The 16966-nt window shown below is 54.2% G+C and overlaps 8 protein-coding genes across 8 annotated transcripts; 4 read left to right on the top strand and 4 right to left on the bottom strand.

The window, feature by feature from the left end:
* Nucleotides 1–322: 322 nt before the first annotated feature.
* AYL99_03683 (hypothetical protein) lies at nucleotides 323–805 on the top strand (the record flags this gene model as incomplete). The annotated part of the gene is made up of 1 exon (XM_018835197.1): nucleotides 323–805. One exon carries the CDS (start codon nucleotides 323–325, stop codon nucleotides 803–805), a length of 483 nt encoding a protein of 160 aa, XP_018694847.1.
* Nucleotides 806–1199: 394 nt separating this feature from the next.
* Nucleotides 1200–3417, bottom strand: AYL99_03682 (hypothetical protein; the record flags this gene model as incomplete). Its single annotated transcript, XM_018835196.1, has 4 exons — nucleotides 1200–1346; nucleotides 1448–2748; nucleotides 2802–3135; nucleotides 3190–3417. The coding sequence occupies 4 exons, from the start codon at nucleotides 3415–3417 to the stop codon at nucleotides 1200–1202; spliced, it is 2010 nt and encodes a 669-aa protein (XP_018694846.1).
* Nucleotides 3418–6128: 2711 nt separating this feature from the next.
* Nucleotides 6129–7214, top strand: AYL99_03681 (hypothetical protein; the record flags this gene model as incomplete). Its single annotated transcript, XM_018835195.1, has 2 exons — nucleotides 6129–6437; nucleotides 6498–7214. The coding sequence occupies 2 exons, from the start codon at nucleotides 6129–6131 to the stop codon at nucleotides 7212–7214; spliced, it is 1026 nt and encodes a 341-aa protein (XP_018694845.1).
* Nucleotides 7215–7712: 498 nt separating this feature from the next.
* AYL99_03680 (hypothetical protein) lies at nucleotides 7713–8810 on the bottom strand (the record flags this gene model as incomplete). The annotated part of the gene is made up of 1 exon (XM_018835194.1): nucleotides 7713–8810. The coding sequence occupies one exon, from the start codon at nucleotides 8808–8810 to the stop codon at nucleotides 7713–7715; it is 1098 nt and encodes a 365-aa protein (XP_018694844.1).
* Nucleotides 8811–9376: 566 nt separating this feature from the next.
* On the bottom strand, nucleotides 9377–12469 carry AYL99_03679 (hypothetical protein; the record flags this gene model as incomplete). The annotated part of the gene is made up of 1 exon (XM_018835193.1): nucleotides 9377–12469. The coding sequence occupies one exon, from the start codon at nucleotides 12467–12469 to the stop codon at nucleotides 9377–9379; it is 3093 nt and encodes a 1030-aa protein (XP_018694843.1).
* A 675-nt stretch (nucleotides 12470–13144) lies between these two features.
* Nucleotides 13145–14265, top strand: AYL99_03678 (hypothetical protein; the record flags this gene model as incomplete). Its single annotated transcript, XM_018835192.1, has 2 exons — nucleotides 13145–13289; nucleotides 13340–14265. 2 exons carry the CDS (start codon nucleotides 13145–13147, stop codon nucleotides 14263–14265), a joined length of 1071 nt encoding a protein of 356 aa, XP_018694842.1.
* Nucleotides 14266–14516: 251 nt separating this feature from the next.
* On the bottom strand, nucleotides 14517–15071 carry AYL99_03677 (hypothetical protein; the record flags this gene model as incomplete). The annotated part of the gene is made up of 4 exons (XM_018835191.1): nucleotides 14517–14734; nucleotides 14790–14894; nucleotides 14967–14996; nucleotides 15059–15071. The coding sequence occupies 4 exons, from the start codon at nucleotides 15069–15071 to the stop codon at nucleotides 14517–14519; spliced, it is 366 nt and encodes a 121-aa protein (XP_018694841.1).
* Nucleotides 15072–16178: 1107 nt separating this feature from the next.
* AYL99_03676 (hypothetical protein) lies at nucleotides 16179–16937 on the top strand (the record flags this gene model as incomplete). Its single annotated transcript, XM_018835190.1, has 1 exon — nucleotides 16179–16937. The coding sequence occupies one exon, from the start codon at nucleotides 16179–16181 to the stop codon at nucleotides 16935–16937; it is 759 nt and encodes a 252-aa protein (XP_018694840.1).
* Nucleotides 16938–16966: the final 29 nt, after the last annotated feature.

Here is a 16966-nt window from a genome sequence, read left to right as displayed (position 1 = left end):
AATAAGCCAGTCCCATAAGCCACTACATAAGCCACGGGGCCTAATAGCCATTCTGGTCTATATAACATTCGTATATTCGGCGCCCTCGAAATGCTCCTGCTCGGACGCAGCAGACACTGCTTCGAAGAATAACGCAATTCAAGGTTGATACCTTAGGGACCTTGACACAACCCAAATCTACAAAGCCTCCTCCATCGAGTTACTTACCTACTTACCTACCTACCTACAACCAACCGTAACTTACCTGCAGCTTTACAGACCTTCACTCAACCCCAAAAACACCAAACATATACACACCCCATCATCCTATCCGACAGGAATCATGTCGACACTCACGCCCGTCCAAGCCGTCTTCGCCAAAGTGCACCACTCCACGCCCGGCCTGACGTTCCCGAAGACGGTCGCGGCGCTGCTCCAGCTGGGCGTGACGCGGTACCACGTGGACTACAGCGCACACACGACGACGACGTACGCGCCGAGAAAGTCGACTTCCGCCACCGCCACCGCTACCGATACCGATGCCGATACTCCGAGCATCGAGACAGAACAAATCGCCATTCCCGCTCCCTCCGCGGGACTATTCAAGCCCGACACGCCTTGGGACGCCGCGGCGCTGACGCGGGCCATCCGACGCGTCCAGCGCGGCGAAACCGTCTACGCCGAGTTCGCGCGCGAGTGCGTCGACGCCGGCGTCGCGGGGTACTTTGCCTTCTTGACCGGGAGGCGCGTCTTGTACTACGGCCGAGACGGGGACGTGCACGTCGAGTGGTTCCCCGGCGCGGGTCCCACGGTCCACCAGCAGTAGTTAGAAGGACGAGGACGAGCAGCATGGGAACGAAGGGCGGAAGAGGACAAGACAGGCAGGAGGGGAAAGGGGGGTTTGACTCTGGCTATTCAATTTTACGTAGCGGCTTTGGTGAGTAGTGGTAGATAGAGAGTTATAGTGAGATGTGCATGAGCTATCTATATAGGATGTTCGATAGTCGAATGACCTTACTCTATATCTAAGTCAGAGAGATCCAGGACAGTAATCTCGACTCTTATCGAAACACTACTTGTGCTCAGTTCATTTCTTGCTCAACTTATTCTTTTCGGCTCACATCTTATGTACGTGATCGTCTCTCCGCCCTCACTCCGAACGACAGCGACCAGAGTGACCCTCTCCCTTATATCTCCACCTCTCTGAACCAGACCCGTCCTCAAGAAGGGCTCGTTCGGCTCAGGCCAAGACACTCGGCCATGCCGTAGAAGATGTCGATGCTGTTAAAGACACCCGAGAACAGCTCCGTGCAGGGCCCGCGTGTGAAGACGGGCACGTCGGTGAGAGAGTGCACACCTTGATCAGCCTAGAGCCACCAAGTTTTGTCAGTCAACTGGTTTCCGAGGGGAGTTGTGTAGAAGGAAAGTGTGAAAATATCTAGGACTAAAAAGGAAAGGAGAGGCTCACCGAAACAGGAAGCGATCCGTTGATGATGAACCCGGTCACCGCATCGACGTAGTTGACAAAGAAATCCTCGTCAGAGAAGCCCGTGATGTTGATGGCCGGTACACGGGGTCCTTTCTTGTTAACCGTGTAGTCCTCCCGGTGGTCGGGAAAAGCAGCCAGCCCGGAATAGAGCGTGTATCGAGGGTCCCAGTTCGCGGGAAAGTTGACGCCAGGGCCATAGACGAGATTCTGGTCACTGCCGGCGGGGGCTGAGCGGTTGGCAAGGACGTACTGACTGAGCCCAGAATTCTGGTAGGTACCGATGGCGCCGCGCTTCTCACGGGGCCCTTTTTGGCTGTTGAGATAATGAGTGTCGACAGATCCCATAACATCGAAGCCGTGGCCGTGGTCGGCAGTCACGAGGATGAGTGTGTTTTCCAGCTCGCCCTTGTCTTGGAGCCAGGCGATCGTGGCTTTGATCGTGTCGTCCAGTTCTAGAAGTTCACCCAGAGCACGATCATAGTCGAGCACGTGCATCATCTTGTCAATACTGGCGGCCTCAGACATGATAAAGAAGCCTTTCTCGCCGTGGCGGGTTTGGAGAACTTCGAGAGCCTTGAGCGTCATTTCCTTGAGGCCGGGTTGATCAGTAGCAGCCCCCTTCGAGCCATCGGGAGCAGTGCTAGATTGGTTCAGATTCTGGGGGTAGACATTTCGGTCGAGCCACTTGGCCATGTTGCTGACCGAGAAAATTCCAAGATGCTTGCTCGAGTTATCTGACGCCTGAAGTGCGGTATTGTTCCACACGACAGTGTAGTTCTGATCAGCGAACTCCTGGTAGTAGTCTTTACCCTGGAAAGAGCCTTTGCCCGGATAGAATTGTTCGGCACCACCGCCGAAGAGCACGTCAGGACCCGTCCAGTTGGTCCAGGTATAATTTGTAATGCCTCGCAGGAAGGAGTCAATGACGGCGCCGTATTGACCTCGATCTCGTGTATGAGCGGTCAGTGCGGCCGGGGTCGCATCGGCTATGAAGGCGGTTGACACGATTCCAACACCGCCGCCTCGGAGCCGGTGAAAGAGTTCGGCAATACTTTCGATCTTGGGGTCGTCAAACTTGTTCGGTGAGCTGTCGGCATAGACGCCCAACGCATTGACAGTGGATTTGTGGCCAGAGTAGAGAGCGGTCGCGGAGTTGGCGCTGTCCGTGATGAAACTGTCAATCGAGTGTGTCATTTGATGACCCAGCATGGGGAACTGGTCCATGGCCATCTTCGTCTGATATTTGCCGTTGATGGATTGATGGCCAATTAGGCGAGCAGCTGCATCTCTAGTTCAGCATGACGTTTAAGCTATGAAGTCTTTGGGCGCTCACCAGTGATCATATTTGTGGTCATGCCGTCCCCGATGAACATCACGACGTTCTTGGCCCGCTGTCGAGGAGAAATATCCCGGACGGTCCAATTGGCGATCGTCGTTTGCGAGCCATTTCGATACTTTAGGGTGGCAATATACTGGCCTGGCTCATATAGAGCGACATTTCGCCATGCCTTTGATGCAACTTTGACCTGCGAAGGAGTCTTGGCGGCTTGAGCAAAAAGATCTTCGTACCAAGTAAAGTTCCAAGTCTCGAGTTTTGGTTCCGTGAGGTTGAAAAAGGCCGAGACCGGTTGAGCGACTCCGTCTTCCCGCTCGATGGTCAAGGTGAACTGCAAAGCTCTGTTATCCAGTGTCGACAACAAATCTCCCCCGGAAGAACTCACATTGGGATCGGGAGTGGTGTAGCCACGGATCGCTTCACTTCCGTTCAAAGGGGCATGAACCTCAGCTCTGATGTCGAATCGTTGGCCTGGGAGGAAGTCGGCTTGGTCGGGTGGAATAATACAGCCCAATGTTGGACATGTTCCAAGCCGCTGGAAGGTTTGAGCAGCGCAGTGCCCGCAGAAGGCGCCAATCGCCAAGAAACTCTCTAAACCAAGCTGGATTCTCATGTTTGATAGCTCTGAAGACGTTCGGGACCAGATATTTGAGGGGATCTCCCGAGAGAGATCAGAAATCTGACCCAGGTGTCGAACCTCGCAGCTTTTGTACCTTTCAGTCTAGCCTGAAGCTCTTCCTGTTTTCGAGAGACGGCAAGCTCGTTGCGTTCGTCACAAAGCCCGCAAGAACTTGGAGACTCCATTGCCGTGTAGAGCTTCTGTCTCGTGGTAGCCCTAAGCTTCTCGCTGGCCGCTTGGTACCGTGTAACCTGCATTGATATCAACTGCTTTGGGCAGGCGGAATCCAAGCCAAGACAATGGGAGGAATGCCAAGCCAAGGAGAGGAACAAGGGGAGGATATTAGCCACTGAGGCCACCCACGTGTTTGCGGGCACGGCGGGACAAGGAAACGCTTCGTTGCTGGTCAAGCTTGCACAGGAAGGGCGCCAAGCTCAAGCTCTCAAGGGCGTCCCCGCCCTATTCAATATATTTGTGAATGCGTGGTCCGAAGTACATCTGCCATTGGAGAACTCGCTGTTCAATCAGTAGAGCAAGTCCGCCGCCAAGAATGATCACGGAGAGCAGGTCTTTCGAAGCCGGATAGGACACCTAGAAACACAAGAAAACGAGGCTGGGGTCCCACCGTGCGGAGGAACAGATGACTTGTGATGAATGATTGATGTTGGTGGTTCCAGAAGGTAGAGCCGAGGTTTAGGATGTGGATCAATCGTGGCATCATCAGCATGTAGCTATAGCACGACGTCCGCAAACTGGAGATAGTCGAGGCTCACAAATCTCCGGCCTGTTACCTTGAAACCCAAGAACACCCGCTTGAAGAATCAACTGTACCAGCTTTTGAAATGCGTCAAACTCAAGACGGGCAACGCACCTCGTTCTTGATGCTCACCTTCGTTGAGAATCCCAATCGATCGTGCAAAGACTGAGGAAGGGCTCGAAGCTCTCTCTCTCTCAAACAAAAAGGAAATCCTCCTTGTCGGAAGGAGGCCTGTGCCACCAGCAACAGAGGCTGTACTTACATATGGTTTAGTGCAGCGTCGACAGAACGGTCGAATCGGTCACCCCGCAGGGTAAGCCGATCTTTCGCAGGATATCGGCCCCCAGGGACATCTGAGAGCGACCCACATTATGTATCCGGCTTGACAGGTTGCTCTGTATTCTGAGTTGGTGCTGGCATCATCTTGCGATAGAAGCACGTCACACAAGCGACACTTGGCTCCCGTACCTCATGATCAGCGACAAATGAAATCGTATATAAGTCTGCTCGATCTGCAAGGCTGGCGTTATCTGCTTCGAGAAGCAAGTCATCATTTTCTCCCGCTCAAAAGCTTGTCCCACGTTTGCGGGAAGGATCGTATCTCAACATCTGCAGCGATATGGCGACATGACCACTCAAGCAGCACACCCACTTACAAGAGGTTCTCATGGCAGAGAGTGCTGACGTGCTCCTCACATTATTCATCTGTCCACGCTCTGTCCAAGTTCTCCCGAATCCCTTTTTTTTTGGCTTTAGCTCTGAGGATTGAGCCACAAGTCAGGATTACTCATGAGAATTACAGAGGGCGTCGGTAAAACGTGAGCTGGATTTTTGATCTTTGATTTGGAAGTGGGGAAGCTTTTTTTCCTTCAGGACGCTAGCAATTGGACACAGAAAGTCCGTGGGTAGCATAGTCCGTTGGAATTGCCTAACAGCAAGTAGTGGTGATGGTCGCCCAAAAAAGTGAGCGAGATGCGGGATGGGAAAGTGCGGAGCTAATCACGAACACCTGATTAGATGCGTGATGGTTAAAGTGCGGGAGGATTTTGTCTCGTCGCGTGGTTCAGCTCACATCAGAATAAGGCGGGCCAGGGCCGTGGCGGCTGCGGACAAGATCAGATGGTCTAGTCAGATACGAGGAGGATCGACCAGAGGAGCATGGGCAGGAGTGGCCATTCAAGGAGGCACACAGAAGCGAGAAGAGTTTCAACAAGGTAAGAAAAAAAAAATAGCTGGCAATGGCTGCACCGACTGCCGTGTCTCAATTCTTCTTTCAACCACATGTCATCCTCTGTACAGTATGTGAGAGAGAGACACCTAAGAGAGACAAATGCTGCATGCACCTCGTCAAAGCTAGCCCCAAAGAGCAAGCAACATGATGCTGATCTTAGAACACGCTCGTCCACACAAGGTCATTGCCATCAGTCCTCCCCTTCGTCTGATGCTCATGCCCAAGGCCTGGACCCCCGGACAATCCAGCCGCAGGGGCCACTTGTTCCCTTCCGATTGTCCTGGCAATGGCATGCAGCATTCAAGATGCTAGTTGCTCATGTCTCTGAGCTTGTTTTGGCACGCTACGCTCCGTTTGTTTCAAACCTTCTGTGGTGGATGGCGACAGAGGCGGCTTCACCTGCGCCATGGCTCCAATCCCGACATAGCTGCGATGGCATGCTTTGCATTCTGAATGGCGCACATTCCTGGAGCTGACTTGAATAAAAACGCGCCACTGACCGGCAGCATGCATCCCCCTCCTTCGGCGCAACCTAGTCAGAAGTGACTGAACCACCCAGTCGCCAATGAGCCGAGAAACATGGCGGATCACAGCCCTGCTGAGCACAGCTCACTATTGTCCGGCCCTAGAAAGAACAAATGGCTCCAGCAACCCGACTTCTCTGCTCCTCGAGCTGTTCTTCCTGCCGTCCGTCGTCGTTACTTGGTTTTGTTCATAATGTTGCTCACGTCGTTCATTTTCTTTGCTTGCCTGGCGTGGTCTCTGGCCGCTCCACAGCACAAGCGTCAGGCAAGCGGTCCAGTCATTGGTACAAACTTTCAGGATCCCTCGGTGGTGCAGTTGGACGACGGGAGCTACATTGCCTATGCCGGGGTCAATGGAAATCCTGCCGGGATCAACGTCTTGATCGCTACTTCTCCAGACTTCTCGAGCTGGACCGTTCATTCAGGCTACGATGCCTTGCCAAATCTGCCCTCGTGGGCAGCCTCGCCTCCGCATGTATGGGCTCCAGACGTAACCCAACTGGTGAGTATTGAGCACGCTGGCAGCGGTGGTGGTAGATAATGGTCTGACGTCGTCACACAGGACAATGGCAACTATGTGCTATACTATTCGGTCACCATGGCAGAATCTCCGGCCAAGCACTGCGTAGCAGCAGCAACAGCCCCCAATCCAGAAGGACCATTCACACCGGTCCAGACGCCCATGTTCTGTGATCTGTCAGCCGGCGGGGCCATTGATGCAGACGGTTTCAACGACCCTGCCACTCACCGCCAGTATGTCATCTACAAGGTGGATGGCAACTCGATTGGCAACGGTGGCGCATGTTCAAATTCTGTCAACCCTATCGCACCCACCCCCTTGAATCTCCAAGAGGTCAGCCCAGACGACGGGTATACGTTCATTGGTGGCACCGTCACTGTTTTGTTGAACGACCCCAATGATGGGCCTAATATCGAAGCGCCTTCGTTGACCTACGATCCATCTTCTGGGCTGTACATTCTCCTGTACAGCTCCAAATGCTTCACGACTGCCCCGTACAACATCAGATACGCGACCAGCACCAGTATCTATGGCCCTTACACAAAGCAGGGAAATCCCTTCCTGTCCACCGGTGGCACCCCCGCGAACGTCTACATTCCCGGGGGCATTGACATCACCAAGGATGGTAAACTCGCCGTCTTCCACGGTGATGTGAACATGGGGTGGTTCGCAGGCGACGGAACCCCACGCGTGCGAGCGATGTACGCCGTCGAGCTTTCCATCGGAAACGGTCTGGTCAGTCCGGGTACGCTGTACTGAGTGGAGCACTTCGGTTCGTCCTTGACGACAGCTCCTGTGACCGGAGACAACGGATACGGAGGTTGCTACGCGACAAATTGAAACGACGTGAATGACGCAAAAAGGAGGAGAACGATCTGGCCGATGTGGTGCAACCTGTATAAAACACGTTCGCTTCGAGTTTGATTTTGAGCGGTTTCATTATAGACATATACTTTGATTCTGTTGAGTGGCGGTGGTGGCTGGGGAGGAAAGGGGGTGAGTTTGGGGGCCGACAACAACAAAAGGAGGTTCAGCCTGGTATCAAATGGATGTTTTGCGTTCACCTGTAATTACCTCGTCCACCTCGTAGTTTCCACTGAGTTTCGATGGATGGAAACACTTTTTTCTTTTTTCGAATTAGCGGACCTGAAATAGTTATTCACTTTGGTAACAATGATGAGATGTTTGATTTCCCACCCTCACCTTCTTGTTGTTCTTCTTCTTCACCACACCTTTGGATCTCGACGGGGTCTTTGATCAGTCAGTCCAGTCCAAGCCAAGCCGCTTGACGAGCTCATCCCAGCTCCTCCGCCCCCTCTGCGCCCAGTGTTCGGGCCCGTTCTCCTGGCGCTCCATGTCGCGGTGGAAGATCTCCATGCTCACCCAGCACCCAACAATACCGCCACCGCCACCGTCCTTGTTATCATTATTGTTAAGCTGCAGGAGCCACGCGCGTGCCACGTCCTCGACGGGCAGGTACGCGCCGCGGTCGCGCTCGAGCGGGAACAGGCGCCCGTACCGGCACCACGAGTGCACGCCGTCCTTGTGCGGGCTGTACGCCTCGTGGCCCGGCAGGATCGGCGGGCGAAGGCGCTCGGCGTCGCTGAGCTGGATGTAGATGAGGGGATGGGTCTGAGTCTGAGTCTGAGTCTGCGACGATGACGACGGCGGCACCGGATTCGCAAAGCGCTCGCGGAACGTGCCTAGGGACCTGCGCAGGGCGGCGTCGCCGCCGGGGCGCCGGCCGGAGGGGGAGCGCGGATCGGCCCACAGCCGGCCCAGGACGTGGTAGGAGTCGAGGCAGAGGCCGAAGTTGGGGCGGGCCACCAGGTCGACCACGCGCAGCGACTCCTCCCAGTCGGCGACGTGGGTGCCCCAGCCGAGGGCCTCGTAGGCGAACCGGACAGCAGGAAGGGAGGGGGAAGAGGATTCGTGGAGGCCTAGATCCGCCAGCGCCTGCAGCTCGGCCACGATGGTGTCCATGTCCCCCACGGCGTCCGGATCCTCGTTGCTGGGTACCTGGATCACGTCGGTGCCGAGGGCGCGCGCCATGGCGATCCACTCACGGGCGCTGTGCAGCCGCTCCTCGAGGCTGCGGCGTGGGTCACCCTCGAAGTTATTGAACGAGCCCAGGCAGACGATCCCGAGGTGGTGCTGGGCGCAGAGGCGTCTGATCTCTTCAGCCGCCTGTACCCGTGCGATCCCTGCACCAGCAGCATAGCTGTCGAGGTCAGTGATGTAGATCTCCACGCCTTGGAATCCGGCCTCGGCGGCGGCGGCCAGTTTCCTCCCCAGCGTGTGCGAGGCATGCCAGCCGAGGGAGACAGTCGAGATGGCGAGCTTGTGGTGGTTCATGTTGTCGGCGGGGTGAAATCTGACGAGTATGTATTGTGTTATTGGTAAGGCTTGTTTACGGCCCCCTTGCCGGGGAACAACAGGCGAACAAGCTCGTAAAGCTCGTAATGAATAGAACGCCACAAGTCCAAGAGGTCTCAAGGGGGGAATAATGGACTCACCAGACAAGACTGACAAGGTGGTATATATACTCCGTACATAGGGGATACAACTGAAGGGAATCCGGTTCGCTTACCTTGCTTGCTCTCCGAACGAGTCCCATGCATGCTGTGCTGTGCCCGGTATCTCGTATTCGATAGCGGGATCGGCATTGGAGACACCATCTGCATCATATAAGCGACTCCAATACCCGCGCCTGAAATGACCAGCCAGGTATCAGACTCCTATGGTCTTGGTGGGAGACCCCAAAAACGCAGATTGGTAAAAGGTATAACTTGTCACTGGCTTTTGCGAGCAGACCAAAGCAAAGCAGAGCATAGCAGCTTTGCCCGCCGCGTATCGTGAGTACTTTTCCCCATATACTGTACAAGCTATCCGCAGCTCACGGGCCCTGTCCCGTTCTTCTCCTAAGCTTCGCCTTGCTCCATCACCAGCTCACGAATAGCCCACCTCCAACCTCCCCTGCCATCGGGACCTTCTTCCTCTTCCACGTCGAGACCCTTTCGGAGCCACTTTTCCACTTTTCGTCGCCATCGCTCCTCTTCGCCTCTCTGTCTTCGCACAAACTCAGGTCCCACATCGAACTCTTCGCTAACTCCAATTCCCCATTCGTCACCGCTGCTGTGGCCAGCTTCTCCATCACCGAAGGAATCCCTCGATTGCTCGATGTTTGACATGTTTTGGAGCGTGCCGCTCCGACTGCGGGTCTCGTCCTCTTCTTTCAGGTCCTCCAGACCCGCGAAGACATCTTCTTCCTCTTCAATCTGGACACTACCCCCTCGAAGACTCGACACGCTTCCATCTGGATTCTCGGCAATCTTGAGCCATCGCATTTGTGATGGATCAAAGACCATGCCACCCACAACTTGGACGCCTGTAACACTGGAGCCCACATTGGAGATCAGTGCCACCTGCGCTTTCGTGCCTGGGCTTCCTCGACTTTGGATACCAGGGCTGCCGACCCGAGGGTAGAAGTCTGGGACGTCGAAAGGCGCCAGATCGTTTTCATTGCCTTCCCACCTAAACGAGAGCGGGTTGTAGTTCATGCCTTTCTCCGTCTTTGCTCGGTTCAAGTCGCTGCCCATGGGTTTGATGAGGTGTGGTTTCAATTGGACCTTGTCGTTTTTCTTTTTCCTCAAACTTCCTTGGTTGCTTGGACGTATAGCTGAGGTGTTCGACTTCCAATTCGTTGATATGGGTTGCAGTGGTTCACCTCGCATGTTCTGGAAAGTGTTTGAGATCTGTCGCTGTTCGCGAGCGTTGCGGGAGGCGGCAGTGTCGCGGGCAAAGCGAGGAACGTTGGTTGTATTGAGGGCTGTGGTTGGGAAATCGCTTCTGGGAGCCGGTGAGAGCGGCGTTGCTGGAACAGGGGTGTCGCTGCCCCGTCTCGTACTGGCAAGGGACGATGTCGAGGGGTTGAGGTGCGACAAACCAAGTTTGCTTCGAAGGCTTCGAGGTGCACCACGGCCCACAGGCGCCTTGGTGAACTTGGATTCGAGGGTGGCCGAGGTAGGCAAGTCGTCGAAGATCTCCAACTCCGTTCCATCGCCATAATTGCGACGCCGGGCAGGTTTTGTGATTGATTTCTTGGCTTGTGCGGCCAATTCGGCGGGTGTGAGATTGCTTCGCCCACGAGCACTGTCTATCCCACGACCAGGCGTCTCCGGTCTGCCGAGCCCAGCCAATCGAGACAAGGACCTTTGAGCAGCGGACATACTGTCACCAGAGCCATCGGATCCTTGCCCGCGGTAATGATTTTTGATACTAACGTGCTGAGACTGCCCAGCGGAAGCACCTGCTGGGAGGAAGGGGATTGCGCCTTTCCTGGGTTCCCCGATGCGAGATTCTGCGCGATCCGTGGGAGTTTTGGGACGTGAGGGGATATTCAACCGGCTTCCCGTCTCCTGTCTCGAAGGAGGTCTGACGTACGGCGAAGCTTTGGTCGGCGAGGTCAAGCCACGCATGACAGGCATGGATCTCTTTGCACGCAGGAGCTGCGCGTTTGTTGTGGTCGGCGGCTCGAAGCGCAGGTCGGGGCGAGATTCGGTGCCACGGAGGAGCCGTCGACTTGGGGTAGAGGGAGTAGAGGGAGCCTGAGGGGCGGGAATGGCTGAGACAGATGAATGACTTGCATGATTACCAAGTCGCGAATTGGCTCGTTGGTACGATGATATCGCGGCGCCGGTTTCCGAGACAGGTTCCAAATTGGACCGAGCACGCTCAAGCCGGTCGTGAGCAGGTTGAAATCTGGGGAGACGCGAGATAGTTCCTTGGCTTTTGGTGCTTGTAAAATTGAGGGTGGTTGTTGTCCTTTTGGGTGGACTGGTAGGCCGTGCACTCTTGTGCTTAACATTGCGATTCAGGGTCAATTTGGCAGCGTCGAAAACCTCTCCATCTCCAATTTCTAGACCCGAGAAAAAGTCGTCCTTCCCAGCCGTCATCCGGGAATCATCTTTGTGATCGGGAATACTTCGAGGTGGCTCAGGCGGGTGTTCATGTTGGCGTCGTTTGAGCTTGTCCTCAAATTGAATGGGGCCGTCAGGCAGGACAAGACCATCCAGGCCTTCATCTTCGCTCTCGGCGGTGAAAGCACTCGAAACACTGGGGCTCAAGGCTGAGGCAGACGAGCTACGTGCAGACCGACCTCCTCTTCTGGTGCCGGCGTTCCTTGTACCCAGGCTGCCCTCGGCCCATTCAAGGTCGAAATCGTCACTTTGTTGAGGAGTCGAAGGAGGGGGTTTCCTTGTGGACAGGCGCAGTTGTCCATCGGAAGGAAACTCGAGATCGTCTTCGATGTTTTCAGTTTCTGGCTTCCCGGGGGTGGGAGGTTGCCGGAAAAGCAGAGGCTTCTGAGGTGATCTATGTTTGGCGACCTTTATCGTCGGGACATCGCCAAAGCCCGCATCCTCATCTGTATCTCGAAAAGCATCCAAGGTGATAGGTACAGCTGCCGAGCGCGACTTTGGCGACCGGATGGTTTGATCAAACATGTCTTTCGCTTCTGGGGTTTTGGGTGACGTTCTGAAAGCCGCACTGATCTGTCGCAAACTCTCTGATAAATCGCGGTCATCGTGTTTGGCGAGCTTGAGAGGCATCTCGGTGCCAGGTAGATCCAAGTCTTCCGACCAGTCGTCCGCAATTGCCTTTTTGATCTCTTTGCCCTTCAACCGCCGTATGGTGCCACCCTCCAATGCCGAACGAGGTATGTTGGCAGGTAATGGTATTCCTTTGCTCTTCGCAAGGGCTACGGCATCCTTAATCGATGCTTGTTCATCAACCAGTACATCCCAATTTTCGTCTCCTTGGTTCGACTCGGACCGCATTGACAAGCGCGACGAGACGGAATCTCGGCGGTTCGTCTGGGGATGAGAGATGACAGAAGTTGCGGTTGACGCAGTACGGAAGTGGACGTCTTCCAGGTTCTCAAAGTCGTCATCGTCCCAGTTTTCCACCTCGGGGCTCTCGACCGGAGTGCGTTGCTTCAACGTAAGTGGTTCCATTGTTCTCGATGTGTTCTTAGGCGTAGAGGAAAACATTCAGGAGGAAGTATTAGGGTCGCAAAAATACACTGAGAAAATCTGGCGCCAGTAGAGGCATGAACAGGAGGATCGTGGAATTCGTGAGGAATCGTAACGTCGTGAAGAAAAAATATTCAATGGTATGATTGATCGAGCTCTAGAGCGTGTTTCTCGCTCCCCGTCGAGGAATACACCACCGATCGGGGGCAGTCGATGAACGAGCGACCTTGTATGGTCGAGGGAGTAGGAGGAGAAGCGAGGTATGCGAGAGTTCTTTTTCGAGTTTCGAGGTCGGCCTGAGGTCTTCCGTTAGGGGAGGCTGGAAGGTTGGTCGTCGGAGGTTTTGGGTTGCTCGCTGATGGGAAAAGGTGGAGTTCGGCGCGGACAAGCAGCAGGAGCCAGAAAAGCTGGGAAATGCGAAGGCAGGGACACGAAACCAGCCAATCATCTCGCCGCTTGACGCGTTCTGTGCTTTGCCCCACTCAGCTGGCGTTACGTGATTCCGTCCCGGACTGGTTGCTGCGTGGCCCTTGCTCGACACGAAGGGAAACTGGGCTATGCTACTTGGGTGCTAACTCTGGGGTCTGGATTCTGGAGCCTTGCATAGTTGATTGCTGACTGTCCAAGTGATGCTGCGCGGCTAACTTGCATGCGGTCATGGCGTCGACGTGGATCATTCGGCTGGTACAAGCCGACAAAACCAGCAGCCCAATATTGATCAAAGTGGCACAAAAGGAAGGCGGTCATGATCTCGACCTCGACCTTCTCGCGACTGATGGGGAAGTGGCCTATACAGGTAAAGGTAAGGTCACAGGCTGCGTCAATATTACTCTTGTGCTGAAATTCATGTAGTCAGGCAGCGTAGCCTCAAGAAACTGCGAGGTAGGAATTATGACGGAACTGACGAGGACTGGGCCAACACCCTCTCCTCCATTCTCGGGACGAAGACAGAGACCTCGACTGGCACACAACGGAAGACCAATCTCGAGGTGACGTGTTCACTATCAGGCAAGGATCCCAAAACCGTTTTATCCATCACCATCAACAATCGAGTCGAGGACATCACACAGCGCCTTGGGAGTATCGATCTGTCTCAAACAGAAGACACCGACGATGTTGACCTCTTCGGTTGGGCGTCGCAGGCTGTCGAGAAGCGGGATGAGCTACAGGCAGAAGTTACAAGTCTGGAAGAACAGGTCAAGACAAGAGATGAGGTGATGGCAAGCCTACAAAGACAGATTGATGAGCTGGTCGAAGCCAAGGCGGAGCATGAAAAGCAAATGCTATCTAAATTTGCTCTGCTCCTCAATGAAAAGAAGCTCAAAATCAGAAACATGCAGCGGATCTTGTCAACCGCGAAAACAGACCAGAAAAAGCTGAAGGAGCTGCAGGCCGTTATTGGGAATGAGGTAGCTGGTGTACCACGACGGAACAAGAGACCAGCGGACGATGCTGTGGAAAACGAAGACGATGACAGTGATGGCTTCGAAACCAGACGTGCGGAACCCGTCACTAATCCCGAGAGAGATCCTAGCTCTCCGACTTCTGGTAGCTCAACCCCAACGCCCTCGGAGCGTGACGAGGACACGGATGAGGACAACTTGGATGGCCCCCCTGCATATTCGAATCAACCACGAACACGATCAATGGTAACAGAACAGGATGAAGGACAGAACAAGGCGGAAGATGATAGACAGACTGAGGAAAAGGACCAAGCTGCAGCGCCGGCGGACGACAACGACGATGATGAAACGGCAAGCGAGGATGACGAACTATGAGCACAAGGATCAGGTGCGATCCTGTCTCAACTATTCACATAGCAGCATTGGATACCCAATTCTTTCTGAACAGGACAAGAGTTGTGGTAATTTCATTCACTTTCATTGAGTGGCTATGCACTCAGCAGACTCTCGCCCAATTGAGAGCTGAGAGCGCTTTGTATATGATCTCTCGAACCCTCTGTGACTGGTTCAACCATGATATGTGGTCACCGCAGCCTGGTTCGACCCTTGCCGTTGGGGTGAACACTTCAGTAGTTGAAGTTTGGCTGGTCACGTTGGTTCGGGTCATATTGATCCATGTCTCCATAGTGTTGGTCATACATGTGCTCAGCACTCCTCTTAGCATGTTCTCTGGCTCGGATCTTGTCATATTCGTCCAAGCCCTTGGTCTCGGCGAGCTTGTCGACTTCCGCTCCAACAAAGCCGGCGAGGACCTCTTTGGCAAAGCCATGGCTGACCGTCTTGCCTGTATAATATTAGCTCATGGCACTGCTGATATTTGGCAAGAGTGTTCTGCATACCCTCTCTGCGTTGACGATCCTCGTAGAGCTTCATGCCCTCGAAGGCAGCTGCGCCACCAACTAATTCATGGGAGAATTTGGCCTCATGTCTTTCGTCCCCGTTGTCTAACTTGCTGTTAGTATCATGCAGTGGCATCGTCCTCACCTTCACTGGTGCAGGCGTCCGAAGATACTTACAGACTTGCTGGTGAGCGTCACGGCTTTCGTCTGGGAAAGAGCAGTCAGCATGAGAGGGGTATGGAACAGATGACCAGGTCAGATCAACTCACCCCAACCAAACATCTTGAATCAAAGTATTGGATCTGTTGGAGTTTGTCTGGAGTTTTTTTTTAATCGGTCGAGAAGTGTCAGGTGAGTTTGAGAGTCTGAGTATGAAGAAAGAAAACAGGGGATCGGGAGGGAAATATATAGGTTTTCAGGGAGAATGTCAGTCACCGCCCGTGGCGCCGGGATCCTTGAGTGAAATCGTGCCAAACAAGCAGACACAAACTTGCCCCTCGATGCATCCCTCTCGCTGGCAGCTCGCCATTGGGAATGCACAGAGATGACCCCACTCCGGTCACAGCAGTGGCCAGTCATTCACCTTGACGTTGCTTCTGTTTCATCTGCTACGGGCATTGCGTCAACAAAGGTGACCAAAGCTCACCGGCTCAAGTTACTGCTCCTCACATGTTTTCTCACTACTGACCCGAGCCACTTCTGGGTCCTCAAAACAAGAATTCAGCTGGCCATCCGTGGCTGTGCATCACCGTGTCCCTTATTCCTTATCCCTCCTCATCACCCCTCCATCACTGATCGCGGCTTTATGTCAATGATGCTGGAGCCAATGCAGGTCCGCCACCCCACATCTTTTCAGCTCGCTTGTTCCCGCCTTTTCAGGGTCCCGGTCGCTTCTCTGGGCAATTCTTTCACCAGTATTTTCGGATCAAGATGTTCCTATTACATGGGATCTGTGCAGCTCGCATATTCACATGCATCTTACCCCTGATCTCCTGGAATATTGTGAGGGGTTGTGGAAGGATGTCGGATTGCTTCACATTTGCATCGAGGGGGGCCGACAAACGCCAAGGCCGAGAGGGGCTGCGCATGGTGCTTGACTGCTGGAGCCAAGTTGGAAGCTAAAGCTTGTCTCGGACCCTGGCGTGCCTGGGAAGCCCGCAGTCGTTTGGCCGCAGAACGTCATGCTCGACGCTTGCCGCCTCCTTGCTTGACTTTGGTTCCTGGCGAGCTGGATGCGAGGACCCAACCATCCATGTCGATTTGTCCGATATCAAACCCGCCCCTACTCTAGCAAAGATAGAAGGGTTGGAGGATCAACAGTGTCACACGTGTATACCCAGCAAGACGCCTTGTTTTCTGTCCCAGCCGCCCGTTGATCGCTGCGCCACAATGCCTCACCAGCCTGGTCCCTCTCCAACCGCCAGCGACTTTCCCCCGGCCCTCAAACCGATCCTCCACCTTCCACCCGACAACAAGGCCACGAATGCGGTCATCTTCCTTCCAGGCTTAGGTGACACATCAGCCAACTTCTCCTCCTTCTCTCGTGCGCTGAACCTCCCTGACGCTTTGGCCATTACAATCAATCCACCTTTCCCCTTACCATTCCCTCTGGGGCCGGGGGATCAGTGGTCCGAAGACCTTCATGTTGACACTACCACGGGTGAACTTGATTCCGACTCTCCATTGACCAAATCAGTGGAACTCGTTGCACAGGAAGTGATCTCGAGAGTCCTGGTCGATAAGTTCAGGTACCGACCTGACCACATCCATCTCTTTGGCTTCGGACAGGGTGGTTCGGTCGCCCTAACGGTCCCCTTGCATCCATCCATATCTTCTCTACCCTCTTTGGGAGGAGTCATATCAGTCGGGGGAGCTCTGCCGCTATCTGCACCTCTTACAAGCACGAAGTCTCAGAACAAAACACCGGTGCTACTCCTGTCAGGCTCAAAATCACCACTTGCAGCAGTCGGCTCCAGTCCACTTAACCGCATCAAGGCCACTTATGAATTCGTCACTTATCATCAATGGAAGAAAGCAGATGACTCGTTGCCTAAGAATCGAGACGAGGCCTTGCCGATGATGCAGTTCTGGGCACGACGGTTACGAAGCAGACGCGGTGTTCCGGATGATGCCATCGAGATAACTTGACCTTGAGTTCAGAGAACTTGTGATTATTG

Source organism: Fonsecaea erecta, assembly GCF_001651985.1.
Source record: "Fonsecaea erecta strain CBS 125763 chromosome Unknown Scaff3, whole genome shotgun sequence".
NCBI classification, from domain to species: Eukaryota; Fungi; Ascomycota; class Eurotiomycetes; order Chaetothyriales; family Herpotrichiellaceae; genus Fonsecaea; species Fonsecaea erecta.
Note: the sequence above shows the minus strand (reverse complement) of the source record. Positions and strands in the feature narration are given on the sequence as shown.